Raw genomic sequence first — 18476 nt, 5'->3', positions numbered from 1 at the left:
TGTTATGGCTCAGCAGATACCTACACAATATAAATGGGTCACTTACAAGGGAGATAAGGCTTTTTCAGCCTACTGAGATAAGGTGCCTCGGGGGACCCATTCACCCAATAAAGTGATCTGTATCTGATAAAAGGGGACAGGGGCTACTACCCTAATCATAGACCCAGTCAGCTTGGGCCAGAATACACTTCTGGTAAACTTGGAACTATAGTCTCAATACTATCCTATGCCGAGGGTGTATTAAACTATTTAAGGTTTTCCCTAAGGATTCCCCTAATGTAATTATGTACGTGAAACTTCACCATCCCTAAGATATAAAATTGTTCAGGGTTTAGCAATACACCTAAGCATTTGTCACCCGTTCCCCATGTATTTACCTATATATTTTAATGTTGTTTAAAACGCACATGCAATGATTCATTGGTAGACAGGGTACACTATTCAGGTATATGAATAGCCCTAATCATATATGTATATCAAGCACAGTTTGGAACTTTTTTTAAATAAAATAGTGATTTTGCTACATGTATTTCTGCTACTGCCCACTACAATATTTGTTCCGTTTACTTTGTTTTCCTAAAAGCAACGGGTTATTTAGATGAATGGCTCTGGCTAGTGTTGAAATTGTAGCCTTGGTGTCTTATTATTATGTATTATTATTATCCTTTATTTATATAGCGCCAACAGTTTACACAGCGCTTAATACAATACATAAATTCAAGGGATATGACAAGACAAGAATTGACAGACTAAGACAAACCGATACATTTGGTGGAGAGAGCCCTGCTCGCAAGCTTACAATCTAGAGGGAAATGGGGTGACAAACATAAGGCATAGAGAAAGGGTGAGAGGTATTGTGGTGGTTGTATCGATGACAAGGAAGTTCTAGCAGCTAAGATGGTATGCTTCTCTGAAGAAGTGGGTTTTTAGATGTTTCTTGAATGTTGGGAGGGAGGGAGAATGCTGAAGGTTCCTTGGGAGTAGATTCCAGAGATATGGGGCAGCTCGAGTGAAATCTTGTAGACGGGAAAAGGAAGAGGTGATGAGTGAGGAGGAGAGCCTTAGCCCATGGGAGGAACGTAGGGATCGAGTAGGAGAGTATTTGCTAATGAGGTCAGAAATGTACGGAGGAGCAGTATTATGGATGGCCTTATATGTCTTATGGGTTCTTATCCAATACCAGTAACATTTCTGAGATAAAATGCTAAATTCAGAGCTTAAGGGCTCGGGTCTCTTATTGAACGTCTAAACCCTAAACAGGAAACAAAGAAGCACATCTGGGAACTTCTGAGTTATATTTAGAGAAGGCAGGAATAGGTTAGGACCCAGCTAAGGGAATGGGGCTAGTCATGCATAAAGACATGCTAACACCAAATAGACTTAAAAGGTGCAGGATAGGGTGGACATTGCGTCTGGCAAACATCTCTCTCCCACCTGGACATTAAAGACACTGATCTACAAGCCAAGTAAGAGCCAGACAGTTTCCAGATAATCACAGAAGATGTTAAAATCCTTAGTTGGAAACCATTAATAGTTAGAAATATCTAGGCTCTTGTTCTACAGCTAGTTGAACAATTACACATCAGTAACTCTATGCACTAAGCAGCTATAGCCGAGTCAGTAAAAAAAGCAGAATGCCAAGTGTAGGGTATAATGATTAACAGAAATCTTTATACTGGAGCAGTGAAGAGCAAAAGATGAGGGACGTGACTTTTGATATATCAATCAAGACAAATACGTAGAAAGTTATTTGAATTCGTTATTAGTTTTTTTTCGTTTTCAATTCACTATAAAAGTGGATTTACTTGGCAAATCCAATACAACAGTATAACAGAAAACCATTTTTATTACATGAGCCTTTACAATGTGTAGGCGGCTATATTATTTTAACCAATATATATATATAAAAAAAATCTCTCAGATAAAGAATATTTAATGTTATTTCTGTTCATGTAACCAACAAGAGTGATGAGACAAGGCTTGTGACCCGGTTGGGGCACCAAAACATTATAATGAGGATCTTCCCACCAAAAGATGTCTCTGAATTGCTGCTCTTCTCCCTAAGATAAATGCAAATTGCTTGAAAATCGTACAGTTCAATTATTTGTTTATAATCCAAGGGAGGGGTTGCAAATAACTACAGGTTCTCTAAAGGAGTAGTGTACATTTATATGGCATTCTGTTTTAAACATTTTAATTATGAAAAAGACATAGTGCAGGTCTACACAATCTTAACAAAATTAACTTAATCCTTAGGCATGATCAATAGAATGTGCTTTAAAAGTGTAAAACACATTTTTTATCTTTTAGGCTTTTTTCCAGAAGAACAGACATTAAAACCTTAAGTAATACTGATTTTTCTTAGGAAGCAGCCTGAATATTTTGATTTGCAAGCTGCTTTCTTTAACTGTAATGTGTAAAAGTGGAGAAAAAATCAAAGTCATTTCTGATGATTGCTACAATACAAGCTGCCCTATAAATAGATAATACTAGAAATAAGATGTCTATTTTAAGTTATTCCAAATTTAGGGTAACACATTAAAAATGTATGCTTGTTTTTTGGACGTAGCCCAGATAAGAGATAGGACTTATTATAGCCGTTATAATGCTGTATTTTGGCTACTGTTAACTACTATATACTATATTTTTTTGGTTGTCCTCTTATAACTAAAATGCCAACTTCATCGCAACTTCAACTAACAATGCCTCTGTCCAATTCTCTGACACACACATTGAGCTAAATCTTAACACAACCCATAGAGGTAAACTTTCAGTCTCATCTACACAATTAAATAAACATGAATAAAAACATATATTTTGTGTTGTGGTTTTGGGGTTGTGTATGGTCTTAGGTTTGTTGAGGGGGACCTTATTGGCCAGATTTCCTTAGCTGTTAAAATGTTAAGATGTTTTAAATGGTGATGATGAATTATAAGTTTTTGTCTGAATTTAGTTGTTGATTTGAAAATGCATCATTTTAAAGCATTTCACATTTTATACTGTAATTATTATTGTATTATTTAATACATAAACATACCTGGGATGTTCCCAGGGCTGGTCCTGTGGAGCTCTCCCTCTTCTGCACATGGGAGGAAAGGTGTATCCTAATTAGGAGGTGGGGTTAGAAAGAGATGGGGAGAAGCTAGTACCTGAAAAGTATTAAAAGTAACAGCATGAGGGCAGGACCTTGGTGGGGCAGAGCCATACAACGCTCTCCGTCCTAGAGATTAAATACACTGACCCGAAGGCCTGCTTATCAGCCCTGAATTCTAGAGCCTCCAGGGAAATTCCACAGAGTTCCCAGGTACGCTGCCATAGAAAAAATACCCAGAAACATCTTAGTCATTTTGGTTTTCAAACATTAACGAATTTCATGCTCCATGATATGTAAAATGAGATGAATGTAACCTTCAATGCAGATCCATCACGCACGGAAAAGAAAGAGAGCAAATGTCCCACACCAGGCTGTGACGGGACAGGACACGTAACTGGTTTATATCCTCATCATCGGAGTTTGTCAGGATGCCCACACAAAGACAGGGTACCTCCAGAAAGTAAGTGCCTTCTAAATTAACATGATGGTTTTAACAAGTTACCTCTTAACTTACAAGCGGAAACCTTCCTGACTCAATTCTATTTTCACTATTTAATCATAAATTATATATCATATATTTATAGAAACGGTTAGACATTGGCTGAAATATAATGTTTTAAATTTTTTTGTTTTAAAAACGGAATCTGACAGCATTATCCATTTTCCAACTTGGCCCCCAAATTGAAATCATCTAGCTTATTTAAGCATTTTTTTTTTTGTAAACCTAAAACCTCAGTTTCTGTGTTGAACTGGATTAAAGGAATCTCCGCCACAAATTGTGTAGTCACTTATGATGGAAAGGATGCTTATGGCTTATTGTCTTCTATGTTGTAATTTTTTATTTCATCATATTGTATATGCATTGTCTTTTACTGTCTACTTTCTCTTTTAATTTACTATTTTTGTCAAGTTTTAGCCATGCACGAAAATGTTCTAAAATGCCCTACACCAGGCTGCACGGGGAGAGGCCATGTAAACAGTAACAGGAACTCTCACAGAAGGTAAGCTCGTAGTCTGGAACTACTTCAGATGGACATTTTACCTTCACAAGCACTTTTCTCGTAGTCTCTACTGAATATCAGAAATGACAGCTGGTGCTTACGATGCTTTCTTAGAGTACTGGGAAAAGTTTCACTCTGTCATAGAACCAGATCAGAAAAAAGTGTGATCTCTGGAATTATTGGCACCAAGTAAAATTGTGTGTAGGGGGTTATTACAACCTGTCAACCAAAGTGTTTTAATTTGCAGGTTTATTATCACTATGGAAAGCAGGAAACGCCTGCTGTATTTTTAATACTTCATGATTTCTATTCAATGTGAATGTTCATTAAACAAAATTTGCAATGCCTTGACAAGAATGCTGTTAGAATGATAAAAAAGGACTGAACAGACTGGGTGGAACGCAAACATTTTATAGGTAATGAATAATGAGCACCAGATACCTTGAGATATAGATTTGAAGGCTGAATCATTCAGCCTATCTAGCCTTCATAGGATTTGGCGTTAATCCATATGAAAATAAAAAATAAAACAAAAAACTATAAACACATAACATTTATGGTTAAAGCAATGCAACCATGTTTGTGCTCTCTGTGTTATGTACTTTCACTGGCTTCACGTAAAGACTCTGCCCTTTGGAACATGCTTGGATGGAACTCAAAATGGAAAACAATAGTGTAGCCCGTTTAAAATGGAAACATATTTTTAATGTAGTTAAAAAGCATAATGCGTTTCACCGACAGTCGGCTTCTTCCTAGTACATATGACTGTTTATTAAACTCATCTATGTTTAGCATGCTGGGAAATGCATATGTGCCTACCCAGGACCCACCATGAAACAGACCCCCTATTTAAAAGCAGGACCATGAAGTTACTTCAGCCACAAGACGTTGTTGCTGTTTTTTTAAATTGTTTCATTAATAGTTTTACTAATAATTCACTTGAATCTTCTTTTCACATTTGAATAAAATTAGATGGAATTGGAGCGGGGGGTACAATTTAACCATCTGTCCAAACCCCCGCCAATGACATTGCTATGGCTTAAGCAACATTCAGAAACACTTTTAGTTTTATAAATTAGTTGCAGTCTGTACGCAGATCTTGATGCGGGGCCTCTTGCGAGTTGGCAGCTCACAAATATAATAAAGGCAATCTTGGTCCTTGATGGCCGAAAATAAACCGCCTATGAAAAGCACAGCTGCATTTCTATGGAAACAAAGTTATCTTAGAAGACTCCTTCTCAGGGAAATGCTATCAGGGCCTGAAGCAGCTTAATAATAAGATTCCCATGCTTTCATCCAGTTAGAGGTGTCTGCATGTGGTTTTGTATGATGAAACGAATGAGAGCTGAGTAGACAGACTGATTCGAGAATTTTGAGAACTCAATTAGAATTAGGCAAGCCAGAAAGTCTGTCAATAACCTATTAAAGTATGTTAGGTATGAGAAAGGACAGAGTCACACGTTTGTCCGCACGGAGTGGTGAGACAGACGTAACAATATTGTTTCCATGGTAATTATACAAAATGTTATTTTAATCGTATACTTTTATTGCAGTCTTTCTGGGTGTCCGATTGCTGCAGCAGAGAAATTAGCAAAAGCCCAAGAAAAACATCAGAATTGTGATGCATCAAAGTCAAACCAAGCGTCGGACCGTGTTTTAAGGTGGGCTCATGGGGCCTGTTTATGTCTTTGGAGAAGAGGTAGACATTTTTTTCTGTCTACCTCAGATTTTCTGTTCCACCCTGATTAAGTATCTCACAATGACCTAAAAAATCGTCTGAACAAAGGACATTAGGGTTCTGATGCTTTCAAAATAATAACACCTTGAAAGAAAGAAAAGACTGAAAACTAAAAAGAAGCCATCACACGTGCTGTTATGCTGGGCTTAACACCACTATGATAAGTTTCAAGGTGTAAAACACCAAGACTAGTCTGGTCATATATTCAATGTCCTGTTCCACCTAGACAAACAACACGTTATTTAAAAAAAATGCTCATATGCTATTGCATTTTATAGATATTAAACCTTTTTATTAAAACCTTACTGTTGATATGGCAACAAGGTCCTTCAGTCTAGCCATGTCTCTTTATTGCATCACATAACCATAGGCTTGAATTACGCAGCCTCTCATAATCTATGTATTTTAAAAAATCTGACGCGAAAGAACTGTTTCTGACCAGGAATTGAGCGTTTTATTTTAGCGAGGAATAATTATAATGTTTTATTATGATAGCGTAATATGTGAGGAGTACTTCCAATTGTAATAAATAAAAGTGCTCTGAATTTAAAAATGACGTTAACAATCATATCAACCAAACACCTGTTTCATCCTTTCCTTAGGCCTATGTGTTTTGTTAAGCAATTAGAAATCCCTCAGTATGGCTACAGGAATAATGTATCAACAACCACACCTCGCTCCAACTTGGCAAAGGAATTAGAGAAATATTCGAAAACTACATTTGAATATAATAATTATGAGAATCATGCCTATGGGAAGAGAGCTATAGCTCCCAAAGTACAGTCCAGGGACATTTCTCCGAAAGGATACGATGGTAAGATATCAACAATGTCCATTGTACAACCTTTAATTTATGGGTGGAAAACCTTTATTGGGTATATATAAAAAAACATAATATGCAGAAAGAGGAAGAATGGGATTTCGGCATGATGTATATGGTATGAATCAGTATTCTCTTAAGATTTTGAGGTTTTTAATGCACAATTCTCCCTACAGCCAAACGTTACTGCAAGAATGCAAGCCCCACAAGCAGCACAACAAGCAGCTATGCCCCCAGCAGCAGCAGTAGCAATATGAGTTGTGGTGGAGGCAGCAGTGCAAGCAGTACGTGCAGCAAAAGCAGCTTTGACTATTCTCATGACATGGAGGCTGCACACATGGCTGCCACCGCCATCTTGAATCTATCAACTCGCTGCAGAGAGATGCCTCAGAACCTCTCCACCAAACCTCAAGATCTGTGCAGTCGGGTAAGTAATCTCCAGATGGTATTATCACCTACCATGTGTTAAATATATATTTTATCTTCTACCATATTTTACGTGTGTTATTAACCCCTCTCAGTTTGTACCCAAAGAGGTTACATTTTTATTGTTGAGACATTTCAAGGATTTTTAAACTTGTAAAATATATATTTATATTAATTATATATGAGTGTTAGGCCCATAACAAACATAATCCATCTATGTAAATATAATAATAGATTTTAATAATATGTCATGAAACAATGTATATAAAAAGTCAGAGTGCGATTTATCAAGGTAAAATTTAAGTGTTTGTGCATAATTATTATTGTTATTATTTATTGTTTTATATAGCCCTATTATATTCCATAGCACTGTACATGCTATGTATTCATTAGGACAGAATTATTCAATTGGCTTCTGTCCCAGTGACTCCATATTTAGCAGTTTTGCATTGATAAATAGGGTTAAGTAGGGCCAGAAGATAAAAAGTTTGTACTGGTGAATAGCATTTTTGAAGAACACATTTGTGAGTGCTACATTTTCTATATAGTTGTATGTATTGCATTTTCACTCATTGCAGTGCTAACCGCTGATATCATCCCAATTACTAATGCCACTAGATTATCACACTAGTTAAAATGCAGAAAAATCAATGTTGAGGGTTTCACGGTAACACACTTGACTGAAGCAACTAACTAGGCTTGTTAGTAGCAGTGTTGTTGACCAATGTGGACAAGTGCCGACTAAGTCTCTTCCACACAATCCTCATTTTATCTGATTAGTAACTTAGCCACGATGTGAAAGATGTAGATTGTACAAGTGATTTGCCTGTATATTAATGGTGAAGCTGTCGATGCATCGCAGCCTGCCTTGTATATGAAATGTATGTCTATGAATAAACTCAATTGAGCCATTTTGAACATAACAAGTAAGGTGTAAGTACTTAATTCTATCAGGCTTTTGGAAAACCCCTCCCCAATGTGATATGATGCAGTAACTGGAATATTCTGGAATATTCTGACTATTAGTGAAATAAGAGACCCACACAAATTCAGTTATCAATAAACAAGAACTTAAGTTACATCACTTTATCATTATATAGTTACTTTTATTCATAAAGCAGGTCAACAGATTGTGTAGTGTTTTTTATGATACCAGGATGGTAAAAACTACCAATAACATTAAAATTGACAACATGCAATATGACAATAAGAGTGACACACACGGAGACATACTGGTACTGAAGGAGAAAATGATCCTGTGGTTGTGAGTCTTATCATCTATTATCGGTTAATCTTGTCCAGGTGATTTAAGTTAAAAGTTAAGTGAAGATGGTGAAGGTGCCTGAATCATAGTAAGGCCACATTCTCCACCAAAAAAGCAGCATCCTCTGGGACCTGGATACACTGTGCTATTTTCAGTGCATGCAGTACCTTCAATCAAACCGAAAGAAATGTGCCACATATGCACTAAAGCTAAAAAACCCCACTATGGCTGGTGTTATAAAAGCATAACCACTAACAAGCAGCGGTCGTTAGGGTCCATGTGCTTATGGTGCACTTACCAGCCAAAATCAAAGCATGTGTGAGGGTATACCCTCTCACCCAAAATGACACATGCGATGCGCATACTTGGGAACTCTCCGTGTTTGAACCGGAGAACATCCAGAAGAAGCTCTGCTTCTCCGGTTCTCCGAGCCAACACCCCAATCCTCCGGGTCCCCGCTCCCAGCCCATTTCCCTTTTAAATGGGGGTGTTTTCCATGATGTCAGCTGGAACACCCACTGACATCAGAGGGAACGCCCCCATCATGAACAGGACTGCCCACTGACAACAACGGGACATCCCACTGACATCAGTGGGCAGTCCTGGCCACGTCTCGCAAGGGAAGGCTCCAGGTAGACAGAGCTCAGAAGTTCCCAGGTATGACGATGAGCATCCATGTGGACCTAACCTCCATAGAAACACCTCTGGCTCCCCCTGCATCTTCACCCTTAAGGCCAGAAGATTCAGCTTTCCCCTCGCTCACAGGTACTCACTTGATTTTAGCTAAAAGTTTGTCCATATTGTCTGTAGAAATCATTTTATTCCACAAAGGAGTGTATTTGCACTTTGTATGTTCTGTGTATATGGAGGTCCAGACTATAAGGTCTTTTGATCTAGATAGTACACCCACTTAGCTTTGGGCATAAAGCATATCTGAAGGGTAGTGTGGCTGATCGCTTGTGTTAAAGATGGATTTGCCATCTGTTAAAACAATGCACAGAAAGAGTGTTATTACTGCTTTCATTGACTAAGGGAGCATGGGAAAAAGAAAACAATTTGCATGAGATCTTTCCCATTTATACTATCGGTATAAGCAGGTGCGATGTTATCTGAAGAATGTAAATATGAACATTTTAAAAGTAAAATATTTAAAAAATGTAAATTAAGAAACTGTTGATATTATCAGTGCTGGATTAAGTTATGGTTTAATCCCCTACTTCATAGACTTCCTTGCTAGCACAGTAGAAAACCTAATGGTGGCGCTCTCCACCACCATTTCAGTGTCCTAGGCAGCCCATTAAATTGTCTTCATAGTAGGGTCAAATCAAATTAGTGGAATATGGCAGAATAACACAGACTATCAACATTTTTAAAAAAAACAAACATATTTCAATTTAGTATGCTAGAGATACTGCAAAAATAGCAAAGGGATTAAAATGCTGTGTACCTAGAAAATACTTTTTATATTGAAGCTCCCCTATCCTTTTGGTACATTACAATGACATTATGCCATCACTTTCACAACGGTTTGTATTATAGCACTAAAAACTACACACACACGTAAACAATGTGCTTCCGCATTACCAAGGTTAGCTACAAACATATGCAAGTTTTACAATCCAACCGTGAAGAAGTTAACACACCGGGACAAACCTAAAGTGCAGAAGTTAGTGCTTTGATGTGCTCCAAGCCTAAATTACAATGTATCAGCTACATTATATCCCGTGTGACGGAAAGCTACCATCTCCATGAGAACTATCACAGCTTTGTGACACTAAGGAGTGATCTTCTTGGGCTTCTACGGTCAGATGGGAGACAAGGCTGTTAGAAACAGCTTTCTTCCTGCGAAAACTGTCTCTCTGTAGAACCGGTCAAAGTATCAAAACATTAACCCAGCTTGACCTTTTAAAAAATGGTCAAGCTTGTCATATAATGTCAATATGACAATACTCCTTGCTGACTACCTTTGGGAACTGGAGCCAGTGTACACTGTCATGGTAAAGACATGCACTTCACACATGGTCACACAAAAATGTGAAACCGAATCCCAGAAAAAGATAAGAAAGATAACAAACCTTTTTTATCGTTTTTTATCTTTTTTCGTTTTGTCTTTGCCTCGTTCGTTTTCGGGCAATGAATTTCATTTCTCGGACGTTCGGCTTGGACGCAATTCTGGGGCCTTATTTGATCCGGAAAGGCATGGGGGGGGCAATCCCAAATGGGGAGGTCCCTGACACCTTCTGGACTCTTTCATTATAGAAATTTTAAAAAAAGGTTCCCCTAGAGTTAGGACAGTGAAAGAGCTGCAACAATTTTCATTAAAAATAAAGTTTGTATGAAAACAAATGCACAAGTCTAGTAATAACATATTGTTCAATTGCTTCCAGCAACTGAGTTGGATGAAGTAGCCAGAATTTAGGATTTTGTTCTAAGAAATTAATTTGAACCATACCGTAGTAAAACATATTCTCAGTTGCACATTTATACACCCAAACTATATGACAGATATTTGTTTATTTTGTGGGAGTTAGGTGCCTACTCCTAACGTGACAAAACTGAATATTCTGTGACTTGACATACTGCATTGCCAGGGGTGTCTAGGAAGAGGGGGGTTCTTTGTTCTTTGAAGAATATGTTCTTCATGACTCAAAACCAGCAACCATACAGCTGGTAAAATGGAGATTCTCAGACCTCAACATCATCTAGTTCTAGTATAAATTCCCAATAACTAGTGGGCTGTATCCCAAGATCTTTTTGGAACTAGGCAACAATCCCAGTGGTTAAACTGGGTTAATGTGGTGGTAATGCACAGCGTGCATGAACCCCTTAATGACCAGGGCTTTTTACACTATATGACCAGAGCAATTTTTTCATATATGTAAGACATTTTTTTTGACAAATAGGTTTTTTCTTTTTAAGAAAAAGAAATTATACATAGCGCTCACAAGTCTCAAAGTATATGTGAACCAAAGCAAGAACAGATCTGTTTTGTGACATGGATATAAAAAAAAAGAATACCATTTCCCGGCACTATTTAGTCAAACAATTGCTTGTATAAGGCACCATAATTCTGTACTAAACTTCATGCCTGTTAGAAGAGAACCAGATAAGAAAAAAAATCCACACTACATATAAGTCAAGCATAAAAACTATCCCTCCCTTACAACCTCTACCATAAATTTTTGAGAACCTTACTGGTTTTAAGTGTGCATATTCTTCCCCGCTTCTTTCCATAAATCTAACAGAAAAGTCTTATTTAATTCTCCTTCCAATTTTATCATATAGCTTAATTTAGAGGAATATAATGGCACCAACAGACCAGGATAATAGATTGTTATGAATTGTCTGACTTGTTGCACTCGAGTTCACGGATCAATGATTGCATGGGGTGAGGACCTTATAGAGGTTATTAGATTAGTCTGTCATTGACGATAGTGCTGTAGGTGTAGGTATTTGTAGAATTCTTTATTCAGTATTCCCGAATGTTATCGTAACGTGGCAAATTCTGTTATTTAAGAGTTGGCCGATAGCTAAAAGCTCAATGCTAGACAGAGGAGTTGCCTGGGAGATTTGGGTAAAATTAGGAAGATTAGTGGGCAATAGACTTGTGTACATGTCAGCAATGGTGAGTGACAGCAAATTTAGTTTCTGAATAAAAAACTCCCTACTAATTTTGTCTAAACCAAAAGGGAACAGAAAAGAAATTTGTTACACACTCTGTTACACTCTTTCTCACACTCTCTCACAACTTCAATGTCTCCCTTCCTTCTCCACAGCTCTGCCTCTTTCCTTCTTCTTTTTCTTCCTGTTCTCCACTTCTTCATTCTTCTTTCTTCTCCAGTAATCAGCATCTCCCGGTGATCTGCTGTGTTACCCTTGCCTCCTAAAACACTTCCTGCAACAGGGAGGAGCCTCAGCATGCACCACGGGGACAAACTCTCCCCTGATGGGGAAGTGCTTCAGGATGCCAGAAAAATGCAGAGAGATCCATGGAGAAGGAGAAGATTTTCTTGCCTCCTAGAGCACTTCTGCACCAGGATGGAGCATTGGCTCCCATCATGGGACTACCTCTCCCCTGCTCCTTCAATCAGGAGAGAAGTTGTCCCTGTTATATGCACCAAGGCTTTATTTTCATTTGTTTTATTGGGGCCCTCCCTCACTTTCAGACATTCTTAGGAATTAACATGATTGGTGGATTCTCCACGCCAGCATTTGCAGCATAATACTATGCCTCTATTTAAAGCCACAGGTTTTACCCTGATCAAAGGCCTACTTATTTAATTAGTTTAAAAACCCACTTAACATATTTTTTAATCGTCCATTAGCTTAGTTTAGGGTAGCTCAAGTTTACCCGATTTGTGCTTGACATCCATATTTATTTGTTGAAGTCTTTAAACATATGTCCATATATCTTAAAATTAAGCTACTGGAGCTTGAACTATAAGGCTAGAACCAAAGTAAATCAATTATTAAAATGGCACATTGTTTACTAAAATAATTGCAGTCATCTTTAAAATAGAGGTAGATTTGAATCTTTCGTTTTAGATAATTAATTACTCTTCCAAATCCACTGACCCTAAATCAAAAAGTAAGCACTTCTAAAATGTCATGTATACATACATTCTACACCTCTACAATCTAAATTATGTTTAAGTATTATATTTATACATTTAATAATAACTATATTTAAATTAACACTTAGAGCAATAAGTCATTGAGGCATTTTAACATGGTAAAGGATGTCCTATGTATTAAGTTGATTTTTTGAAAGATGCCTTCTCTTGCGTGAATCCATCGTAATATTATAAACGTCTGGACACCTGGCGCGGACAAGCTGTCATGACTCAAATTTTTTAATCTACAGCATGCTAATAATTAAAAAGAAAACACCAATAATAGTAATATTAGTAACATAGTAATAATAGAAATAATTAACAACATTAAAAGAGCAGCTGATTTTCACGATATTCATCCATTCCTTTCAGAATCCTGATATTGACGTTGATGAAAATGGAACACTGGACCTTAGCATGAACAAACAGAGACAACGGGATGGTTGCTGCTCCATTCTAACTCCACTGGAACCAATGTCACCTCAACAACAGGCCGTTATGAATAGCCAGTGTTACCAAATGAATGAGGGAGACTGTTGGGATTTACCAGTAGACTACACTAAAATGAAACCCAGGCGAATAGATGAAGATGATTCCAAAGAGATTAATGTATGTCGCTTCCTTATGAAGATCACAATTCCAGCATAACTTGCTTGATTTTGTACCTCTGTCTAATATAAAAGTGATTTCACTCATACAAAATAGGTGTTATGAGGTGAATTTAGACCTGTCTAAATTTGTAGCTTTCAGACATAGGCTATTTCTATAAGACAGGCTTAATAATATTCACTTTTGCATGATTCAACCCAATCTAGTCACTTTCTACCGCAACGGTTATAACGTTAATCGTAGTCTAGATGAGTAATAAATTCAGAGTATGTTGGTATTGTAGACATTTTACAAAACAACCTTATTATCTAGGATTAAGCTTTCTTAGTAGTTTACATTAAGTATCGTTATGCCAATTTGCATTTAGTTTCAGTTCACCAGTACAACGATGCAAGCTTGTGTGTGAGCTCTGGAGTTCCATTACACTTTTACCATTTACTCTTTTATACTTGTATAGTTCCTGGTGTCCAGTGGACGGGGGTTGGGGGTTATGTCTATATGTCACAGAACGTACTTGTATCCATTATTGTGGGCTGCTCACAAATTCAATGATGGTACAGGGAGATGATGCTGCACTGAAGGCCCTTGGTAGTAAAGCCCTGTGCTAAAAAGTAGTGTATATATGGAGGTGCCCACATCATATGATGTTTACTGCCTTATGTGTGTCTGAAATTTGAGGCATAATTGTTCAGAAAATGACAAATTGTAAATTAAGCTACGTTAATTTCAATTTGTATAGTTTTAATGAATTAGGATTCTAGAGAATAAACATTCCCAGTTTAGGTTTGAAAGAGAGAATATGCCTTGCTATTGTACCACTGGCATGGGAAATACAAAAATGTGACTTCTCTTATAAGTTGGATTGCCACCTGTCTAAGTTTCACCTGGACAGTCCTGAAATAAACAGTGTGCCTTGGGTATAAGATTTACCTGTGTTGCAGAAAATGCTATGTCACTGGGCATTTGAAACCTCATTCCACAGAGGAGTGACTGGGCAGTCTTTGGACACGTGGAGGCGGTTGATTTATACACTTAGCAGATGTAGAATGTAGAGGAGGAGAGCTGAAAGGTGTGAGGGAGAGAGCTGATGTTCTGTATAGGCTCGCAATGATACATGGTAAGAAGGTTGAGTTATAGTGTTGAGCATGTCCTGGAGATTTCTAATTCCTGGATATGACCAAAGGTCCTGCAGATTCTGTGGAAATAAAGGTGACTACAAGCATGCTTTTTTATGTAAAAGTACAACTGTCTTCACTCTCCAGTGGCTAAAGTGTCATCCTACTGTATCGCTCTACTCTTTTTTGGTCTTCTTTCCATACCTTTAATGCTTTTCTTCTCACCTTTTGTTATTCTCTCCTCTCTCTTTTATCTTCTTTATCTCTCCTTTCTCTATTATCTCCTTTGTCTCTCTTCTATCCTTCATGTTTTTTCTCCTCTCTCTTTTTTCTCTTTTCATTCTTTTCCCCGCCGTCTTCTCTTTCTTTTCTATCCTGACTCTTTACTTGTCTCTTTTTTCACTTTTTTCCTCTCTTCCCTCCTTGTTCTACTTTATTTTCTTTATTCTCTATCCTCTTTTCTTCCTCTTCTCCCTTTCTCTTCCCTTTTTTTTCTTGCTTTTCATTTTTGCCTTATCTCTCTCGCTCTCTGTCTGTCATTCTCTCTCTCTCACTCTCTAGTCACATTTCTGCCACACCTCACATGCCACCTCTCAAACAGTGTCTAGGAAACAGCTATGCAAAAAGTGGCATCCCTACTTGCAAGACACCAAATAAAGTTTGACTGATGTACCACACCCCACCATTGGAAAATAAATAAGCCAATCATTACAAAATAATAGAGAAATTAACATAAGCACTAAAAATATAAAGTAAAAAAAATGCGGTGTCAATAAATTAACTGCAACCCTTTCACGTTGCAAGTGTTTGATTAGGTAATGATCAGTAATAAAACTCAAGTACAACTCAGATTAACACCCTCTTTTCACTCTTTGGACCATTAACGTACATGTAACTCTTCATATCGGCATATAGATGCATCATAACATTAATTACATGTTGCAATATACATGTGTATTTACATATACACATGTTGCAACATTAACACAGTTGATAGAGACATAGTAATCATGTCATTGCCTCTTGACCCGATTAAAGCCCTGCTTCATGATTGTGGTAACTAGCATTATTTTCTCTCTTGTATCTAAAAGAACATATTCACTCTTTTCTGGAGGGTATTTACTATTCTTAGTGTAATTAGAGAACTTGACCTCAAATAAATCTGCCCATATGGGCACTTTTATCCAAGACACTTGCACTTTTTCTTATAGGGTTCCTCTGAGGTAATTGTCACCAGTGTTTGCCCAATGTTATAGATTCTGGTTGGTTAGTTAACATCATGACTTATTCCTGCTTCAATGAATAAACACCATATTTAGGTCAACAAGAAACTATCACTGTGAGGGACAGACATGGATCAGACTTGAATATAAGATCTGGCTGAAGACCAAGTAAAGTCTTACAGCAAGTAAAAAAGATTGGGTAGGCCTTCCTAGGCTGTCACACTATATGACAATATATTGCTTAGCCTGTAGTGGTGTGCTAAGTAACATATGTCCATATAATATGACAGAATCCCCGCTATTTATGCCATGACTGCTTTTAAGTAGTATTTGCTGCGTGTGCGCTGATTCCTTGCTTTGTTGTAAGACCAATTTTCAAACCTTGACTCTCTTAAAAGTTAGTAACCTATAATGTAACAAGGCAAGTTTTCTATAAATTATCTCAAATATCAGATTATAGTCATAATAACTAGATGCTCCTTCAAATAAGAAGATGGAAGAAGGCATACACATGCCATGAGCTGTACCCTAAAAGACCCAACATTCATGCATCCCATTGATGTGTGAATGTTTCTCCTATCTTAAGAGGGGATGGCTTCAATAGTATACATAATGCAATGAGATGGAGAATGGTGGTATCATTACTTAATATTCTAGTCTATATTTTGTCAAGTGTTATAGAATTTGTATGTACCAATCAATATAGTTACTGGGGAAGATACATGTTTGATTTCATACTTTTTTGGAAATGTTTTGTTTTTTTCACAACTTGACTCCACTCTCATGCCACAACTCAACAAGCAGCTTAAATATTCACCAAATGCTAAGATTCTGTGGAGTTGATAGTAGTAGTGAAGTTGAGATTAAATATGCAGTTTGTAGTTGAATTCATGCAACAAGTCGAGATTGTAAATGCAGGTAAATGCTGCTCAGCTGCCAAGCAGTCATGTTGAGAGATGTCGAGATAAGATGTTTGTTGAGTTAATAGCTGAGTGGAATTAGGTGAATATGTAAATTTAGTGAATCCTTAACCTGTATTACCTCACAACAACTTGAACATTAATGAAAAGACCTCTTTATTGGCTCTTACAAAACATTTTGTAAAGGAGGAGAGGAGTTGAGTTTGTAAAATGGGCTAATACATCTCATTTTTATATTGTCACACAAAAATAATTGCTTCAGTTGTGCGTTTTAATTTTTTTTACAGCAGGAAGACTTAGACCCATTCCACGATGCTCTTGAAGAACGTAGGTACCCCGGAGAAGTTACCATCCCAAGTCCGAAACCCAAATACCCTCAATGTAAAGAAAGCAAAAAAGATTTAATAACGTAAGCAATAAACAAACTGAAATGACCATACTTGGGAACTCTCCTAGTTTGACCCAGGGTCTCCAGGTGAACCACGGCTTCCCGGGTCTCAGAGTCACCTTTTTCTTTATCGGGGCAAAGTGGTGTTTAGCCATGCCCCAAACTCTCTCCAATTCCCCTCCTACTCCCAACCCATGTAATGCTTTCTGGGGCTAGCCCTGCCCTTCCCACCACTAGCCACACCTCTCATGCATGGCTAGCCTTGTCCTATCATTAAGCCACTCCCTCAAAAGGGGGAGAACTTCAGGTAGCTCATCCTAGGGAGTTCCCAGGTGTGGAAATTACTTTTGACAATCTTTTTATTTCACATTCTTTACCGCTTTCCCCCATTTCATAAACATTTTCGTAAACATGCCTAGAATTATCACATTGTAATATGATATTTTCCACTTCGCAAAAAAAAAATCAATACAAGATTTTTTTCCCAATTGATTTTGTTCTGATGGCTAATCTCCTAGTTTTTTGTTCTTCATTCTTTTTTTTCCACCAAGGTAGTCTGCTAATCCTCTGCAAGAAAAATAGGGTTAAGTTATTTCAGAGGGTTAACTATCAATCAATATCCAGCACATCCCTAATATATCTGCTCAGATTTGTATATTTAGATATTGTGGTTGTTTATGCATATGAGTTACTGTATTGTATGTGGGTTCACCTTCAATATTCTGCATTCTTTTTGCAGTTTGTCTGGCTGTCCGCTTGCAGATAAAAGCATTCGAAGCATGATGGCCTCCAGCTCTCAAGAACTAAAGTAAGGGAAACAAATGGTCTATGTATTCATTGTGCACTATTTACTAGATTACATAAAAATCGAATTAACACTTCGATATCTATTCTTTCCAAACAATCATGGTTAAATGTTAAAAAAAGATACTTAGGTGTAAAATAAGGTAGCAGATACAAATGATACAGAAAATAAATAGAAAAAACCATCAGGGAGGGCATTGAGTACTTTTTGCATGTGTACAGGGTTTTTTTCGTCAGCATTGGACAATAGCAATGCTTTCTCTCTCCAGCATAAAATTATCTATATTTAATATGTTTAATAACTCCACATTTTTACATGGTTTAAAAATTCTTTTTTTGCAGCAGAATATAACGTAGTTGGTTTTAAAGGAAATTTTAATGGATTTAAAACAATTTTGTTGTACAAAACCACTATTGCTATGAGCTTAACAGTGCTATTCCAATCCGCTCTACTGACTTTA

At 37.3% G+C, this 18476-nt stretch overlaps 1 protein-coding gene across 3 annotated transcripts in view; it reads left to right on the top strand.

Annotated features, from left to right (window-relative positions):
- The window catches only part of LOC149278237 (myelin transcription factor 1-like protein), a 64920-nt gene that overhangs the window by 33072 nt on the left and 13372 nt on the right, over positions 1–18476 (top strand). For all 3 annotated transcript variants that reach the window (XM_089502183.1, XM_089502182.1, XM_089502181.1), the window contains 8 exons: positions 3420–3554; positions 4005–4095; positions 5649–5756; positions 6436–6647; positions 6830–7080; positions 13329–13565; positions 17111–17232; positions 17951–18019. In XM_089502183.1, the coding sequence (XP_089358309.1) occupies positions 3420–3554; positions 4005–4095; positions 5649–5756; positions 6436–6647; positions 6830–7080; positions 13329–13565; positions 17111–17232; positions 17951–18019 (1225 nt within the window). The remainder of the gene's footprint in view (positions 1–3419; positions 3555–4004; positions 4096–5648; positions 5757–6435; positions 6648–6829; positions 7081–13328; positions 13566–17110; positions 17233–17950; positions 18020–18476) is intronic.

This window comes from Sceloporus occidentalis, unplaced genomic scaffold (genome assembly GCF_023333645.1).
Source record: "Sceloporus occidentalis isolate IW3139 unplaced genomic scaffold, rSceOcc1.0.p SCAF_197, whole genome shotgun sequence".
Classification (NCBI taxonomy): Eukaryota; Metazoa; Chordata; class Lepidosauria; order Squamata; family Phrynosomatidae; genus Sceloporus; species Sceloporus occidentalis.
Note: the sequence above shows the minus strand (reverse complement) of the source record. Positions and strands in the feature narration are given on the sequence as shown.